Here is a 17,657-nt window from a genome sequence, read left to right on the forward strand (position 1 = left end):
AGTCCGAAAACAAGCGACTGGAGACCGACATTGACACTATGAAGCGAGAACTAGCCACGGAGAAGGAGAAACTACACACACTGGAGCAGGCTGTGGAGGAACTAGGAAAGATTGGAGGTAGCTGGAAGTTGTCTGGATGTAAATTTAGAGCTAGTTCGGGCCATTTATAGTCAACCAGTGGATGATGTAATGTTACTTATGCCTGTGCGCTAATAGCAACGTGCAAATGATGGTTGTGTTGTGTTACTTGTCAAACAGGGGGCACAGGTGTGAAATCTACAGTGCAAACTAGCGATCATCTGTCATTGGCCAAACGCTTGACGACCATGGAGATGAAGGAACTGAATGAGCGCCAACGTGCCGAGCATGCCGTCAGGATGCAGGACCAGCTACGCAAGACCCTGACGGAGATGGAGAACAGGAACCTGGAGCTGGAACAGAAATTTGCAGAGGTTAGAAGGGAAAGGAGTTTGCGTGGACTTGCCTGACCTGGGGCCCAATTTCACATAATGCTATAAAGACTCGTCTCAAGAAGGTTAACTTGTCTTTATAAGTCGCAACTTGTCCTAGGATGGATTTCACCAAACTTAAGATGCGTCCTAACTTCTGTGGCACGGTGGCTGAACTCGTTTTAAGTTGAAATCGGCCTGAGGGTCATCTCCATAATGCCGAGTGTCGTCCTAGAGTTATAGTTTCGAGAAAGAAACCGCTGTAGAAACAGATTTGAAAAGATTTCTGATACGTGGGTAGTTTTAACACCTAGTTGACTTTTTAAAATAGAGTGATGAAACGGGGAAAAAGAATGTCTCTTTCGTATCTTGTGTAGAACTACCTTGCGTGTGAAATTGATTGAGTAGGGTAATTTCTCTGACGAAAGTTCGTGTCCAGTGCACATGCGCGGGAAGTTGGTTTTTAATTCATTCATTCATTCTTTCTTTCTTTAATATTTTTACCACATCTCATGAAAATAACATTACATTAGAACTTTTATATACTCGTTTTCTATTTGAATAATTAGCTATTACATTTTCAAAGTACATTGTGTGTTTCTTTTCAACGACTGGTTCGTCAAGCAGTAAAAACAAACATGAAACAGCCATCAAATTAGTAGTTTTGATGCGTCTTGCTTAAGATGTGTTTAGTGAACTCGGTCTTAGGACCCTCGTACCATATTGTATTTTTTTATAAAACTTATATTATATTCATTGTTTTTTTCTCTTTATTTTTTGATAGCTTACAAGACTGAATCTGGAAGCACAGAAGATAGAGAGAGAATTGCGAGATGAGCTGACTACGTGCATTACCAAGGCAGCCAGTGACCTGGACAAGAGACGGATTGGTGAGCTGGAGAGATCAGAAGCCACGCTGCGTCTAGAGAACGAAAAACTCAAGGTAGGTCTCTCGCCCAAATTGTTGCCTCTAGTGACCTATCCGCTCGTCTTTTGGATGGGTAAAATGTGATCAGAACAAGTACTCTGGAAAGTTGATTAAATGTTTGTACGGATATTGAAACTGGATTTTCACAGCTTAGCAGGCAAACTAGTCGGTTTGTCAGTAATGTTTAATGGGTAAAATAGTGGGAAAGAGAAAAAGATTTGAATTTTGAATAGAAATGGGAACGGGCCTTTCCAGATTTGACCATAGGCTCTGCCCACCCTTGGCTTGTGTACATTCCTCACAGTGCTTTGGGCCAAGTTTGACTGAGCTATTGTGGTCACCTGAACATTGTTGTGAACTCTTTGGTTTGCGCACTGTTTGATTGTCAGGCAGAAAGGGTCCGTTCTCACAAATTTTCTTTTTACTTTTCCTTTGCCAATTATTTTAGGAGATTGTAGATGTTGCGTCCTTTCAGACCAAGGCCCTGGAATCCAGGCAGATCTCTCGGGAGAAAGAGGTCCTGTCACTACGGCAACAGCTCATCGACATTCAAACCCAGAGTAACGAGAAGGCAATCATAGGTAGGAATCGTCTCCCTAACAGAAATGTTGTCCATCACAAGTCCTCAAAAGTCGTCAAAGTGTTCACAATTCCTCACAAGTCCTCAAAATCCTCACAAGCCCCCACAAGTCCTCAAAGTCCTCACAAGTCCTGAAAGTCCTCACCAGACCTCAAAGTCCTCAAGTCCTCAAAGTCCTCAAGTCCTCAAAGTCTTCACAAGTCTTCAAAGTCTATCACAAGTCCTCAAGGTCCTCACAAGTATATCCCAAGTCCTCAAAGTCTTCACAAGTCTATCACAAATCCTCACAAGTCCTCAAAGTCCTTAAAGTCCTCACAAGTCCTCAAAAGTCCTAACAAGTCCTCAAAGTCTTCACAAGTCTTCACAAGTCTTCAAAAATCTCAAGGTCATCGGGAGTATATCCCAAGTTCTCAGAGTCTTCACAAGTCTATCACAGATCCTCGCAAGTCCCCACAAGTCCTCACAAGTCCTCAAAGTCTTTACAATTCCAAGTCTTCACAAGTCTTCAGAAGTCTATCACAAGTCCTCAAAGTGCTCACAAGTGTATCGCAAGTCCTCACAAGTCTTCAAAGTCCTCAAGTCCATCACAAGTCATCATAAGTCCAACACAAGTCATCACAAGTCCGCACTTGTCTTCTAAAGTGCTCAGAGTCTTCACAGGTCTTCACAGGTCATCACAGGTCCTCACAAGTCCTCAAAGTCTTCACAAGTCCTCACAATTCAGAGGCTTCAGAATTGCAATTCCCCAAATTCCATCATTGGTATTAGCACCAGCACACCCACATGAACATGGTGTTTCACTACGTTCATGGAAACCCAATTTTTATAATCAGCTTGAGTCTCCTCAAAAATAGAGAATTACAACCTTTGTTTTCACTTTTGTGGTGACAATCAGCTGCAAAGCACTTGACCATTTTCAAGTACTAGTTTGTGAGAGTATGCTATAAATTTAGGTCGTACAATTGCTCACTGTGAGTGTGTGTTAAACGTACGTGAAGTGTGTTTTCAGGGAATACACAGAAACCCTTGTGCAGTAAGTGAACCTGACCTGAGAAGGTAGTGACGTCACACTTTGGCAGCGTATAAAATGTGAGATTCTTTTCTTAGTTATGCCATTTGATCCCACAATGCACCCAATCCAGGTAAGCTCCACCACCACATCGTGGCTCTCCAGATCAGCGAAGGCACGGCCGTCCGCAAGCTGGAAGCCGCCAACGCCAAGCTCAAGAAGCTAGAAGCTAGAAGGCTTCGTCTAGAGCGACAGCTGGACGAGCGAGCACAGAGTCTCTATCATTGTCAGGTGGATGCACGCAACAAGGCAAGACATCTCAAAAGAACTATTCAGGTAAACGGGCCACGGTGGCCAGGTCAAAATAAAATCATGTTCATTGTGCAGTAGAGTCTGTCTCTGCTCCTCGTCAAATTCAATTTTTTTTCTCCTGAGAAAGTTGTCAGTTGTTGCCGTTATATAGCTGCTCTCACGAAACTTGGATAAATTTACGGAAGTTGTTTTCGCACAAAGGGCATATGAAGTCATTTCAGGGTGGAACTGATCATATTTGAGGTTTAGAGGATTTCTGAATCAGTAACTATAATCTTGGAATCTCCCAAAATACGAATCCATCAAGCAGAAAGCGTCTTTCTCAAGAAAGTGAAAAAAAAAAAAAAATGACAGCTTGCACGAAGGAAGGGGGATTCCGCCCCCCCCCCAAGTTTTCGGCCATCGAGTGACGAAAATTTTTGAAACTCGGTACATGCATAGAGCAACTCATCATGACCATACCCAAGAAATTTCATGACTATAGGTCAAAGGGTTTTGGAATTATGGCTAATTAATTATTCATATGTACGAATGGTAATTGTGGTCTGTGTACACGACATATATGGGAAAGTTGAGTTTTCACGGCGCATAGCGCCCGAAAATTTTTCTGTTTTTGGTATCAAAAGATGCCCAAGGCTCAAGGCTAAAAAGTCTTAACAGCTCGGGTTAAGCTATTTTATGATCTTCTTTTCCTCTGTGTAGGAGTTGCGACGTCAGTTCAGCGGGGCTGTACCGCTCGGCGATCAGGAGAAATTCTCCAAAGCCATGCTGCAGCTCAAGACTGACAAAGAACAAATGCAAAGTCAAGTCAAAGTGGTAAGGAGAAAATAAATAATAAAAATGGAGAGGTGTGGTATCGATGATTTATGTGTATGGTTATGTTAGCTATTTTCTAGAGCTGTAGATAATTTTAATAGCAATGAGTAAATTTCTCCAGAGTGTTTTTTATTTCCCTATATATATATATTTTTTTTCTTCTGTTTTATACTTTTTGGAAGGTGCTGCTGTGTGTTGTATATTTATTGAATAAATGTTTATGAGTGCAATGGTAAGAATAATTCCATGAGGCGACAAATGGAATAAATGTAATGGAACATTCCATCTGCACCTCATGAAATTATTCTTTCCATTGCATGAATGTTAAACATTCATTATTTGTTTTATGCAACGCCTGAATAAATCCTCGTCATCTGATTGGTCAGAGCCAACCAATCGTGTGACTGTGCAGTGGAACTTCTATTTACTGTGGAATAGAACTTTTTGGATGTGCAGCCGGCCGTGGGTTGGGATGAATAATTCAATCATGTGATCAACGACCCACCACTCAGATGATGGGGACGTATTCAGGCATTGTATAAATCGGTCTGTTGAGATCAGTTGGTTTTGCCTCTTTACGCAGCTCAAGTACGAGAGAGAGAAGGTCTCGGACCAACTTGCGGAGTTGGAGCTGAAGCACCACGGCCTGCAGGAGTTGATGCAGACGCTGCAGGATGGCAAGGGGGCAGTCAAGGTGGCTGAATGGCACGGCAAGATGCAGGATACCAGACTACAGCAGCTCAAACTCACCAGACAGATAGGACGTCTACAGGAACAGGTGAAAATCAAGAGGCCAAATGTCTGAGGTGTTCTCCCAAAGAAACGAAAAACCGACTCTTGTGGGAAACTGTTCACAGTGATGAAAACCGAGAAAATGCCTGTTCAAGATTTGGGTCATGTAGTACTTGAACTGTTTCACCTCCACAGTATATTTTAAACATAATTTTTTAGGATCACAAATTTGAAAAACCTCAGTCTCCAAAAGAAAAATGACTCCCACATCATTTTTTGGGTCGTGTCTCCATTTCAGTTTGTGATGGTAAAAAAAAAACACTGCAAAGAGTCTTTTACAGGGCTCATGTAATGTAATGTTTTAATGCAGTCCTTGTAAATGCACCTTTGTGTCTTATTTAACCTTATTTATTAATTTTCATTTTGCCATTTTTAAGAGTATTTGGTGCCTTTTTTTGGTTTTTATGCTGATGCATATTCATGAGCAAATGTGTCATGTCATTTCAGGCTGAAACCGGGGCTACATGTATTTCAGCATCAAAAGTTGCCACAATTTTGGATATTTTGCTGTCGTTAAGTTGCTGTTGTAAAGTTTCTTTTCTTTGGTGATTCATTGTTGTTTCAGTTCATGACAGAAGCCCAATAAGCAAGTTTTTATTCACAAACTTTTTCATTGCGCAAATTGTGGGTTCACAACTTGTACATTGTCTTCCTGAAATGACAACACAGCAACAGTTGTCTGGGGAAAAAAAAGTCAATTTTCAATTTTTAAAGAAGTGCACTTCCAATAAGATTAACCGAAAAGGGATGTCAAATAGTTTTCATACATTTAAGAGGAGTAGAAAGTTGCGCAAATCATTTAAGAGGAGTAGAAAGTTTCGCAAAATGTGTTCTCAAGTAAACTTCATTTCATGGACCCTTTAAAGCATGGAGTGTTATCTTTGTTTGTAACTTCCCATTTGCATGCCAGATTTGGATCACTGACACAAAAGACTTAGCACTTTTACTCAGAAAAAAAGTTGTGTCTATAATTTGTCCCCATTTAAAGTTCAACAAAGCCTTTAGAATTTATTTTTTTTTTTTTTTTTTTTTTTAGAATAAGTTTCTGGACGGACTGTCGGCCCAGCACGAGAAAACAATCACATACCTGGAGCAAGACAACGTCCGCGTCACTAGGGAATCCGAAGAGAGGCAGTTGCTATGGGAACAGCGGGAGTTGGAGCTGGAGAGGATGATTGACAGCTTAGAGAGGCAGCAGAAGGAGATGGCCAATGCTGCCCTCAGGGTAGGCTATGAATATGCATAAGTTCAGGTCATAGGGCAATTACAGGCACTGCTATGAATATTCATGAATATTGAACTTTCTGGAGAGGAGGATTGACAGCTAAGAGAGGCAGAAGAAGAAGATGGCCAATGTTGCTCTCAGGGTAGGCTATGAATATGCATGATTTCAGGTCATAGGGCAATTACAGGCACTTGCTATGAATATTCATGATTTATTGAAGTTTCTGGAGAGGATGATTGACAGTTTAGAGAGGCAGCAGAAGAAGATGGCCAATGCTGCCCTCAGAATAGGCTATGAATATGCATGATTTGGGTTCATAGGGCAGTTACAGGCACTGCTATGAATATTCATCAATATTGAAGTTCTGGAGAGGATGATTGACAGTTTGGAGAGGTAGCAGAAGGATATGGCCAATGCTGCTCTCGGGTTAGGCTATGAATATGCATGATTTGAGGGTAATGGGGCTAGTAGAGGCACATGCTATGAATATTCATGATTATGTCGTTGAAGGTACATAATTCATTTATAGGTAAATGTTTCTTTTATTATTATACCATAATAATAATGAAGACTTGGTAAAGCGCCGGTACTGGCCAAGCATGATGCTCATGGCGCATAAATACAAACAAAACGTTAACTTCAAAAACGGTGGACAAACAGATGGGTTTTGAGGTTAGATTTGAATGTAGACAGGGATTTCATTTGGCCTAGTTCAAGTGGGAGACTGTTCCAAAGTTCCGAGCAGCATGAGAGAAAGACCGTTGATTCCATGAGTGATTGGTACGAGGGACAGTCAATTGGTGTAATTTTTGTGATCGAGATTTCTAACTGGCTGGTACAATGTGATTAAGTCATTGATGTAACCGGATGAAGTGCCTTGTAGTGAATGGAATACATGAAGGAGAACCTTGAAGGCAATACGATCGGTGATGGGGAGCCAGTGAAGAGACTTAAGTATGGGGGTTATGAGGGTTGTTCGTTCGGACGGTGAAACAAGACGAGCAGAGGCATCATGAAGGCGTTGAAGCTTGTCAGTTTGATATTGTGGCAGGTTGTACTGAAGGGAGTTGCAGAATTCTAGGCGGGAAGATATACGAATGCATGAAGCAGATATGTGACCTGTTATGTCAAAATCAGACTTTTCTTGGCATAAGGTCAAAAATGAGATATTTGCATATTGTTAAAATATGTTCTTTTTCCTTTTAATAGGTGGTTTAATTTTTAAAACCGGTCATTTCTGGGCAGAGTTATGCTATTTTGAAGTTCATTGTGTCGAAAAGTAGAAAACGGAGAAAATGGCCACGAATGTCACAAAACAGTCATTTCTTTAATTGATATACCTTAACAAATCATCAAAAATACTATATTTAGAGTTCAAATTGGGGTTTCAAACTTTTATAGTATATTGTAGACATGTTTAGGATTACAAATATGCAAAAATTTGAAAATCGAAAACAATCACCCCAACAGCATTTTTTGGCCCTATCTCAATTTCAACCTCTGCCCAGAAGCGTCTGCTTTTGACAGAACAGGTCACATATGAATACTAACCTATTTTATCGTGTGTTTTTTTCTTAGTTTGAGGAGGCAACTGGATCATTACCTGACCCAAGCCTACCCATATCCAGCCAGCTGGAGCATGCCATCAGGTCCATCAAGATCCATATCAAGACTATCCTGGATGTGAGGGCTGAGAACACTGCCCTGCAGAAGGTAATGAGCATTTGCTGGATCTAGTCCAAACACAGACTCAAGATCTTTCACTCGGATATTGACAAATTCTGCGACAGTACTGAAATGCATGATCGTGCCAAAATAGGACTCTGTAGTGTACTCGGCTGATCGTGTCCATATAGGTTCACAAAAAGTGCTGAATTAGGGAAAAATGCAAAATTAAACAAGTGATACTCAGTGTGGAACCTTGTAAAAGGTCTTGCCCAAGAACACAATTCATTAATCCACACAGAACTCAAGCCATCAAACCCCAATGGCATGTTTTTTTGGAATCTGTCTGGATGGGTACAGTACCCCTAAACTGACTGTCTTTTACATTGGGTTGGCACACCTCCAGAATCACAGTCAGAAAGATGTGTGTGCAGTTTCCCATATGGTGTTGGAATTTGCCAGGATGGGTATGGTTCCTAGTAAATCATAATAGGGAGTTAGGGTTAATGAACACAGATATTACTTGAGTTATTGTGGCATCAGGGGAGAATTTTGTACTGGAAACCCACAGTTTCTGTACCCTACAAAAACCTGTAAAACCTTGAGTCACCACCTGTTTAATTTCGCATTCTCCCCTGACACCATAATTATGCAAGAAATGTTGGGGTTCATTAAGCTTTGTGTTCTTGAGCAAGACACTTTACAGCAGTTGCCTGGGCCCACCTATAGTATAAGTGGATACTCATGACGATACAGAAGGAGATTCCGCTAATCTCACATCTGATGAAGTGGCTTGAAGTGCATTAATTTGTAAACGTATTTTTTGCATTCACCAAAGGACCTCGTTTGCTTTCTGTTTTACTTGGAGAAAATCAGGTCCAATTACTAAGTTGTACTTTCGTGTCTTACAATGTGAAGATTTAATTTCCCCTAAGCAGCCAACAATACACAATATTATACAGCCCAGGGTGGTTCAAACAAAAACTGTAAGCACTTTGCCATTTTTGGCATCATTTGTTATTCCTACAGAAACTTGCAGAGACAGAGACCCAGCTCAAAGAGACGGAAGACAACCTCCTCCAGCGAGACAAGATCATCAACGAACTCCGGCTGCGTCTGCCCGCCTCCTCCGAGAGAGACGAAATCATCAAGGATGGCATGGCTCAGGGAGTCCGCTTCAAGGCGCTGGAGGAGACCTGCGAACACAAGCAGGCCCTCAGGGTGGCACAGACGCAGATAGAAGGCTTACAGGTGAGTCTAGACTTGAGATCTGGGTCCTGTGAGCACAAGCAGGCCCTCAGGGTGGCACAGACACAGATAGAAGGCTTGCAGGTGAGTCTAGACTTGAGATCTGGGTCCTCTGAGCACAAGCAGGCCCTCAGGGTGGCACAGACACAGATAGAAGGCTTACAGGTGAGTCTAGACTTGAGATCTGGGTCCTGTGAGCACAAGCAGGCCCTCAGGGTGGCACAGACACAGATAGAAGGCTTGCAGGTGAGTCTAGACTTGAGATCCGGGTCCTGTGAGTACGAGCAGGCCCTCAGGGTGGCACAGACACAGCTAGAAGGCTTGCAGGTGAGTCTAGACTTGAGATCTGGGTCCTGTGAGCACAAGCAGGCCCTCAGGGTGGCACAGACACAGATAGAAGGCTTACAGGTGAGTCTAGACTTCAGATCTGGGTCCTCTGAGCACAAGCAGGCCATCAGAGTGGCACAGACCAAAGGCTTACAAGTGAGTCAGACTTGGGATCTGGGTCCTGTGAGCACAAGCAGGCCCTCAATGTGACTTAGACACAGAAAGAAGGCTCACAGGTGAGTCTAGACTTGAGATCTGGGTCCTCTGAGTACAAGCAGGCCCTCAGAGTGGCACAGACCGAAGGCTTACAAGTGGGTCAGACTTGAGATCTGGGTACTGTGAGTACAAGCAGGCCCCTCAAAGTGGCACTGACACTGATGGAAGCCTAACACGTGTGTCTGGACTTAAGATCTGGGTCCTGTGAGCACAAGCAGGTCCTCGGGGTGGCACAGACACAGATAGAAGGCTTGCAGGTGAGTCTAGACTTGAGATCTGGGTCCTCTGAGCACAAGCAGGTCCTCGGGGTGGCACAAACACAGATAGAAGGCTTGCAGGTGAGTCTAGACTTGAGATCTGGGTCCTCTGAGCACAAGCAGGCCCTCGGGGTGGCACAGACACAGATAGAAGGTTTACAGGTGAGTCTAGACTTGAGATCTGGGTCCTGTGAGCACAAGCAGGCCCTCAGGGTTGCACAGACACAGATAGAAGGCTTGCAGGTGAGTCTAGACTTGAGATCTGGGTCCTCTGAGCACAAGCAGGCCCTCAGGGTTGCACAGACACAGATAGAAGGCTTACAGGTGAGTCTAGACTTAAGATCTGGGCCCTGTGAGCACAAGCAGGCCCTCAGGGTGGCACAGACACAGATAGAAGGCTTGCAGGTGAGTCTAGACTTGAGATCTGGGTCCTGTGAGCACAAGCAGGCCCTCGGGGTGGCACAGACACAGATAGAAGGCTTGCAGGTGAGTCTAGACTTGAGATCTGGGTCCTCTGAGCACAAGCAGGCCCTCGGGGTGGCACAGACACAGATAGAAGGCTTACAGGTGAGTCTAGACTTAAGATCTGGGCCCTGTGAGCACAAGCAGGCCCTCAGGATGGCACAGACACAGATAGAAGGCTTGCATGTGAGTTGAGACTTGAGATCTGGGTCCTGTGAGCACAAGCAGGCCCTCGGGTTGGCACAGACACAGATAGAAGGCTTGCAGGTGAGTCTAGACTTGAGATCTGGGTCCTCTGAGCACAAGCAGGCCCTCGGGGTGGCACAGACACAGATAGAAGGCTTACAGGTGAGTCTAGACTTGAGATCTGGGTCCTGTGAGCACAAGCAGGCCCTCGGGGTGGCACAGACACAGATAGAAGGCTTGCAGGTGAGTCTAGACTTGAGATCTGGGTCCTCTGAGCACAAGCAGGCCCTCGGGGTGGCACAGACACAGATAGAAGGCTTACAGGTGAGTCTAGACTTAAGATCTGGGTCCTGTGAGCACAAGCAGGCCCTCAGGGTGGCACAGACACAGATAGAAGGCTTACAGGTGAGTCTAGACTTGAGATCTGGGTCCTGTGAGCACAAGCAGGCCCTCAGAGTGGCACAGACACAGATAGAAGGCTTGCAGGTGAGTCTAGACTTGAGATCTGGGTCCTGTGAGCACAAGCAGGCCCTCAGAGTGGCACAAACACAGATAGAAGGCTTACAGGTGAGTCTAGACTTGAGATCTGGGTCCTGTGAGCACAAGCAGGCCCTCAGAGTGGCACAGACACAGATAGAAGGCTTACAGGTGAGTCTAGACTTGAGATCTGGGTCCTGTGAGCACAAGCAGGCCCTTAGGGTGGCACAGACGCATATAGAAGGCTTACAGGTGAGTCTAGACTTGAGATCTGGGTCCTGTGAGCACAAGCAGGCTCTCAGGGTGGCACAGACACAGACAGAAGGCTTACAAGTGAGTCAGACTTATGATCTGGGTCCTGTGAGCACAAGCAGGCTCTCAGGGTGGCACAGACACAAATAAAAGGTTTGCAGGTGAGTCAAGACCTGAGTTGTGGGCTCTAGAATATTGTCCAGACTAGTGTCGTACATGTCCAGACTCTTTAAACATTCTTTTGGCGTAACTTTAAACATTCTTTTGACATAAACTTGATTGTTGAAACCTCTTTTTGTATTGATAGGCTCGCCTACAGAAGAAAGAGGAAGGACTGCAGAAATATGTGGAACTTCTGGACGAATCTAGACAGGTGGGCTGGCGATGCTTATAAAATACAGTTGTGCATTGATGAAGTAGTATCACAGTTTGTTGTTGGCAAGACTTATAGTCCATGTGTGAACAAGAGAGGGGTGTCGTCCGCTAGCATTGACATCTTGGTGGGAAAGACGGCTGGTTCACGAATGCAATTCAAAGTTATTTAACCGACTTATAACAGGGATGGCGGATACACTGGTACCCAGTCACTCCATTATCAATTTTAGTATTTATGGAGACTGAAACCAGTCTATAGAGGAAAGAATAATATTGAATATATTACACTGTCCTTAATTGACTGAAATTTAAGTGGCCTGCCTTCTCACTCATGTTTTTCATCAACATTTAGTGCATGCGTGTTCGTGAACTCCATTGAACCCACTAAAATCTCACTTTCAGTATTATTTTTTGGGAGAAAATTCAGATCAGCAAGCTGTTTATCAAGGGAATAAATGTGTGCTTGGCCCAGTTTTAAACACTTTGTTTAAGACCGGTTGGAGTCTGGATGCTGATAATTAACCAAGCCCAAGGCGAGGGTAATTATCAGCATCCAGACTCCAACCGGTCTTAAACATAGTGTTTAATACCGACCAAGCACATATTTATTCCCATTCATAAATACCTTTTCGGTCAAAAAATAAAAGTTTTCAGTCCAAAAGTCAAACAAGTGAAAAAATATATATTTCTAACGATTTTGTTCAACAATTTTACTTTATGTTTTTAGAAACACCATCTAGCTATGCTACGGCATGGCCGTCACGAGAAGTCGTGAACAACTCCTTATATTGAAATTGGCGCGAGCGTGGCGCGTACTGCGTGATGTGGCGCAGAACCCAGCTGTGCCGGTGAAGTGTGAATTTAGGACTATAAAATACTGACTCACTGTTAGTATTGCGCATGCCTACGTGAGGATTGTGAATGTTTTACCAATAAAACGGTGATGACACGGGATTTCATCGGAGTCCAAATTTCATGTGACACTGGAAAAGTGTTTAAGACCATCCAGCCGGTCTTTATCAACCGTTTTAAACCGGCCACGTGACAGGCTCTCGACCAATAGGAATCTGTAAACTGTCTTAGGTATTTATGAATAAAATATAAACAAAGGCTCACAAGTTATAATCTTCATTCAGTACTACAAACTCACACCGGGTTGAAGAATTATGAAAAAGAGGTTATTTTTCAAATTCTGATTTCTCAAATGTTAAAATTTTAGGAATCAGCCGCAGAGCACAAGAAACATTTGGAGGAGATGCATGCCCTACAGATGAAACTCCACGGCCAATCAGATTCGGCGTTCAACAAGTTCAAGCAAGCTGCCCAGGTGAGTGAAGTATTATTAATATGTTTGTTATGCTAATGCAAATTATCCATATTCATGAGCAAATCTGTGATGTCATTCAAGGCAGAAACCTTCAGTGTTAGACCTTCAGCTGCTTCAGCATCAAAAATTACCAATATTTGTATATTTTTTTATCTTTTGTAATTTTTCTGTTTATGATGAATCATTAACAGTCAGTCAGTGGGCAAACTTCATGCACAAATGTTTTCAGTGAGCACGTTTTTGGGTTCACAATATGAACGGGAAATCGCCTGAATGGAAGAAGTGACATTTCATTTTTTTACCTGTTGAAATTGAAATCGGACGAAAAAAGGTTGTGCACAAATGAACCTATTGGCCATTAGAGATGCATTCTTCGTGCTATTTTCTAGTTTTACCTCGAGAAATATATACACATGTGTATTTTTTTCAATTGCTAGTTTCCTAGCAATATAAGTCACTCCCTTTTTAATGAGACACCAAACGAAAAAATCCACCGACGTTTTAGTGTTCGAATGATTTCTTCAGAAAATTCAAAGTATTAGCCAACAGAGAATAATGTGCACTATAAAGCCCTTTCTCAGAGGGTTGTAGACACCAAATATCGTTAAAAGTATTATTTTTATTTCCGTTAAAAGAAAACATGCAAATTGAAAGTCATTAGGAGAAAAAAGTATATTTTTTTAAGGGCATGGGTCATGCACCTTTAAAATCGCTCAGACGAGAGTTTACCCTGTCCTACCTCCAAACTCTCTATTAGACCCTAGTGAACCAGCCCGGAGCACCCGTACCCACCAACAAGCAGCTCGCTCGCCTGCAGGAGCTGGAGGACCTGCTAGCAGAGCAGGATAACTCCCTGTCAGCCTTGTCTATCAAGCTGAAGGCGGCACACACAGAGACCAGCAAATGGAAGGGGGTGCTGGAACGCAAAGTCCAGGAGTACAAGAAAGAGAAAGCCAAGTGAGACAAATTATAGAATTACAGTAGTACTTTAGCAGGCGATGCCAGTTTTCCGGCTTTTACATTTTAGGCCAAAAAAAAAAATAGTCAGTCTCTGGTCAGACCAAAGTTCCGGAATTGATGCGGCGACGCGAGTTTTTTTTTTTTTAGGCTTTTTTTTTTTCGAGCGTGGATTGTACAGACAAGGTGGGTACTATTTTTTGCTTTTTTGTGTTCTCATATACATTGGTGTCCTCCATAATTTGCCTTTGTGCCCTCCATCATTTGCTTTGGTGCAATTTCCCCATTCCTTGGTACAAAAATTTGAGGAGGTGCGGCAATAGGTGCTGTTGTAGCTACCGCGGACAATTTGAAAAAAAAAAAGGTTGACGCGCATGATTAAAATCGACGCGCGCGCTGACCAGAGACCAACTTTTTTGGGGGGGCCTTATGGGAAACAAACTCTGGTAGGGGGGGGGGAGAGATAAGAAAAAGTGCTACATGTTACTGTTCGGTAAATGAGAAAATTCATTATACAGTTTTTGCCTGCTGTGACAGGGTCCATGGTGTTTTATACACTGTAGGGTTAAATCATTACATCTGTTTATTAAAAACACGTACAAGATTGCCTCAGGATACACGCTTTACATGTGTGCACATTGTTGTTCATGAGACACTCTATAAAAGAAAAACATGCAGGCTAGTGAAAATGCCTGCAGGTTTGTTACGAATCTGTTTCAGTAGCCCAGCTGGCTAGTGAATAATAAAGTTAAGGTTGAACCCTGTTTACACAGTGACTTTTATTTGTAGCATTCATACTGGACATCCTCTTGCAATGATAAATTAAAAGGGCATCCATGTCCGTCCGTGTTTAAGTATGACAACATTTTGAATCTGTGTATCGTGTTTAGAGCATTTTTAATGATTGTTATTTCCTAGAATTATCGAAGGTCACAATGACAAAGTCTCTCGTCTGGAGGGTGAAATCGGCGATCTTAAGACTGTCATACAGGATAAAGAAGAAGAGGTAACAATGACGAATTGGCTCTGATGTATTATAAACTTTTGTCACAAAAGGTTCTGAAGTTGCAAGGACTCTGAGCTGTTGCGGGCTGACAAGTTTCTAAAGTTACCATATGTTTTGGGAGGTTCATAATTATTGCCAAAGCTATTAACCACAAACACGATCTGGTGTTTTCAAGACAAGCGTTTGTTCTTTGAATTTGAACAAAAAAGTTGAACATGTTTCTAATGCAGCAAATTTTGCTGCAAATTCTTTCTTCTTTTTTTAGCTTGGGCAGGATTTCTACATGTTACTTGGTGGTTGATCGGTCAGTTGGTCTGTCTCTCTGTTTGTCCCCGAAAACTGACCAAAAATATTGACAAAAAATTGCTCAAATACCATGCCGTGGCCAAATAAATGCACTCTTGCCTCAAGCTTTGGGAAGACCGGCTTTGTTTTGATCGATGTTCATGGGCATCTTTTTTGCATATGTCTGCCCCTGGAAAATTGACCAAAAACAAGCCCCCTAAGTTTCCCATGAAATATAACTACCAACTTTAATTTACAAAAAAAAAAGAAGCAAACAAAATCAATTAAATACTTAACAAAAAATGTTTGTAATCAATTCCTAAAGTTGTTTATGAAAGTTTTGTAAGTGGAGGCAAAATATGTGCAGTAATGTTATAGTCACGTGGTACATAGCTCGGCGTGATTTTCGCGTGGGATGGCCCGGGCTTGTACGCACAATCTCCGGTCGACGCTTAAGTCCGTTGCACAGTGAAATCATTTGTGCCGGCGTGGATGGTACCCCGAAGCACACTGTTATTTCTTGGCACTGGTGCAAGATGGCCAGAGCTTATTGTGCACTCACACTTGTTACATCAGCAGGAAGTATAACACAGCTTTTATGCACTACAGAATTTCTTTTAGATAATCATTTCGGTGAGCAATTACCATTTCTCAAATTTCTATTCAAAATTTTCCCTGATAAGTTTGGCCCTTTTTTATCTTCTTCAGATCAAGAATTTACAAGCTGACCTTGAAGCACAGCGGGAGGCCAACGCCAAGGCCCCAACGACAACCATGAAAGCGCTGGTGGAACGACTGAGACACGATTTAGCGCTGAAGGAAAAACAACACAAGGTAAAAAAAACAACTTGTGAAAACAGAACATCCTCGTATCCTTGCCGTAGACGTGTATTACATTATACCCAGTTAGGGTGCCCAGCCACTCTGGAAATCAGGGAAACCTCTAAAATGAGTTTCCATCTTTCCAGTTGGGGGAAACTCAGGGAATTTAAGGGAAAAAACACCAAACAAATCCGGGAAAACAAATTATCTTTTCTTAGAATCTAACATGTTAAAAAACTTTGAAATCACGTTTCTGAAAAAGGTCCTCAAAAATCAAAAGCTTATCACCCCACTGCATTATTATTATTTTTTGTAGATTGTCCTATGTGTTTCATTTTGAAGCTTGTAGCACCTTTCACTGTTCGGTAATTTCTGAAATAGTTGCAGAGTTTTGAGAATGTTTCTTGTGGTTTTGTAGTCTCTGAGTCAGGCGCTTCTGAAGTTGCGGGCTGACATGGTGGATACTGCCCAGCAGAATGTCAAGGCGAATGCAGAGGACCAAGAGCAGCAGATCAACGTGCAGAAACTACTGGAGAAGGAGACTAAACACATCAAGGTAAAAGTAACATTGGAATGGCTATGGCTACGGCTTGTAGTAACACATGATGCCCATGGAAGTGGCTTTATGGCTAAAAGCCACTTCCCATTGACCCTTGTGTTTTTGCTAGCCATTGCCAGGTAATTTGGACAGGGGCTAAGGCTTTGTGCAAGTGATTTGGCTATGTGGGTCAATAGACCATTATCATGTTGCGGCTATCTTGATTTTTTTCCCATTCAAATCAACGTAACCAAAGCGAGGCTGGAAGGAAAAATAGTCTGGTTACTTTTTGCACAAAAAACATTATCATTCAGTTGTGTTATTGGATACGGGGAACATGACTGAAATGGTGGCAGCATGATAAAGGTCTATGGAAAGTCGCTTCTACAGGTGTATGTGTTGCCATAGTAAAGCATCTCGGTTGCAGTCTTAGACTTTTAGGATTGGACACCACTTTTTTGTGGGTTTGTTGGACAAAAGATTTGCCATAAAATCATAAAACTTTAATAATTTGTGGAAACTAACAGTGACAATCATATTTTATGTCTTGCTGTCTATTTTTTTGCCAACTTGGCCATTTTCAAATGTGAGCAAGGGCGGATCCAGGGGAGGGGGGCCAACGGGGTCATACCCCCCCCCCCCCAAAAAAAAAACGAAACCAAATTTATTTTTTTTATACACCATCATCTTTTCCTAAAAGTAAATTGGTGAAAGTGGTCAGAAATTGTCTCAGATCGCACCACAGAGCATCTAGAATCCCAAAAAAATTTGGGACCAACTTTTTGGGGGAACACAATTATTTTTTGGGCCCCCCCCCAAAAAAAATTGTGTTCTGGATCCGCCCTTGAATGTAAGTAAAGTAAAGTCTTTCCCTTAAGAGGTGTTATTAGTGGAAACGAGTGGTGTTATTAGTGGAAACGAGTGGTGTTATTAGTGGAAACGAGTGGTGTTATTAGTGGAAACGAGTGGTGTTATAAGTGGAAACGAGTGGTGTTATTAGTGGAAACGAGTGGTGTTATTAGTGGAAACGAGTGGTGTTATTAGTGGAAACGAGTGGTGTTATTAGTGGAAACGAGTGGTGTTATTAGTGGAAACGAGTGGTGTTATTAGTGGAAACGAGTGGTGTTATTAGTGGAAACGAGTGGT

General features: G+C 42.5%; 1 protein-coding gene across 1 annotated transcript in view; it reads left to right on the plus strand.

Moving 5' to 3' along the window:
• Positions 1 to 17,657, plus strand: part of LOC119722681 (centrosomal protein of 290 kDa-like) — a 65,840-nt gene that overhangs the window by 29,697 nt on the left and 18,486 nt on the right. Inside the window, exons 24-39 of the mRNA XM_038192927.1 lie at positions 3 to 117; positions 259 to 452; positions 1,234 to 1,392; positions 1,826 to 1,958; positions 3,100 to 3,302; positions 3,981 to 4,094; positions 4,678 to 4,872; positions 5,923 to 6,111; positions 7,690 to 7,824; positions 8,806 to 9,027; positions 11,509 to 11,574; positions 12,796 to 12,903; positions 13,661 to 13,860; positions 14,779 to 14,866; positions 15,860 to 15,985; positions 16,392 to 16,529. Coding sequence (XP_038048855.1) covers positions 3 to 117; positions 259 to 452; positions 1,234 to 1,392; positions 1,826 to 1,958; positions 3,100 to 3,302; positions 3,981 to 4,094; positions 4,678 to 4,872; positions 5,923 to 6,111; positions 7,690 to 7,824; positions 8,806 to 9,027; positions 11,509 to 11,574; positions 12,796 to 12,903; positions 13,661 to 13,860; positions 14,779 to 14,866; positions 15,860 to 15,985; positions 16,392 to 16,529 — 2,385 coding nt within the window. The remainder of the gene's footprint in view (positions 1 to 2; positions 118 to 258; positions 453 to 1,233; positions 1,393 to 1,825; positions 1,959 to 3,099; positions 3,303 to 3,980; positions 4,095 to 4,677; positions 4,873 to 5,922; positions 6,112 to 7,689; positions 7,825 to 8,805; positions 9,028 to 11,508; positions 11,575 to 12,795; positions 12,904 to 13,660; positions 13,861 to 14,778; positions 14,867 to 15,859; positions 15,986 to 16,391; positions 16,530 to 17,657) is intronic.

The sequence above is a fragment of the Patiria miniata genome, unplaced genomic scaffold, assembly GCF_015706575.1.
Source record: "Patiria miniata isolate m_02_andy unplaced genomic scaffold, ASM1570657v1 HiC_scaffold_16, whole genome shotgun sequence".
Lineage (NCBI taxonomy): Eukaryota > Metazoa > Echinodermata > Asteroidea > Valvatida > Asterinidae > Patiria > Patiria miniata.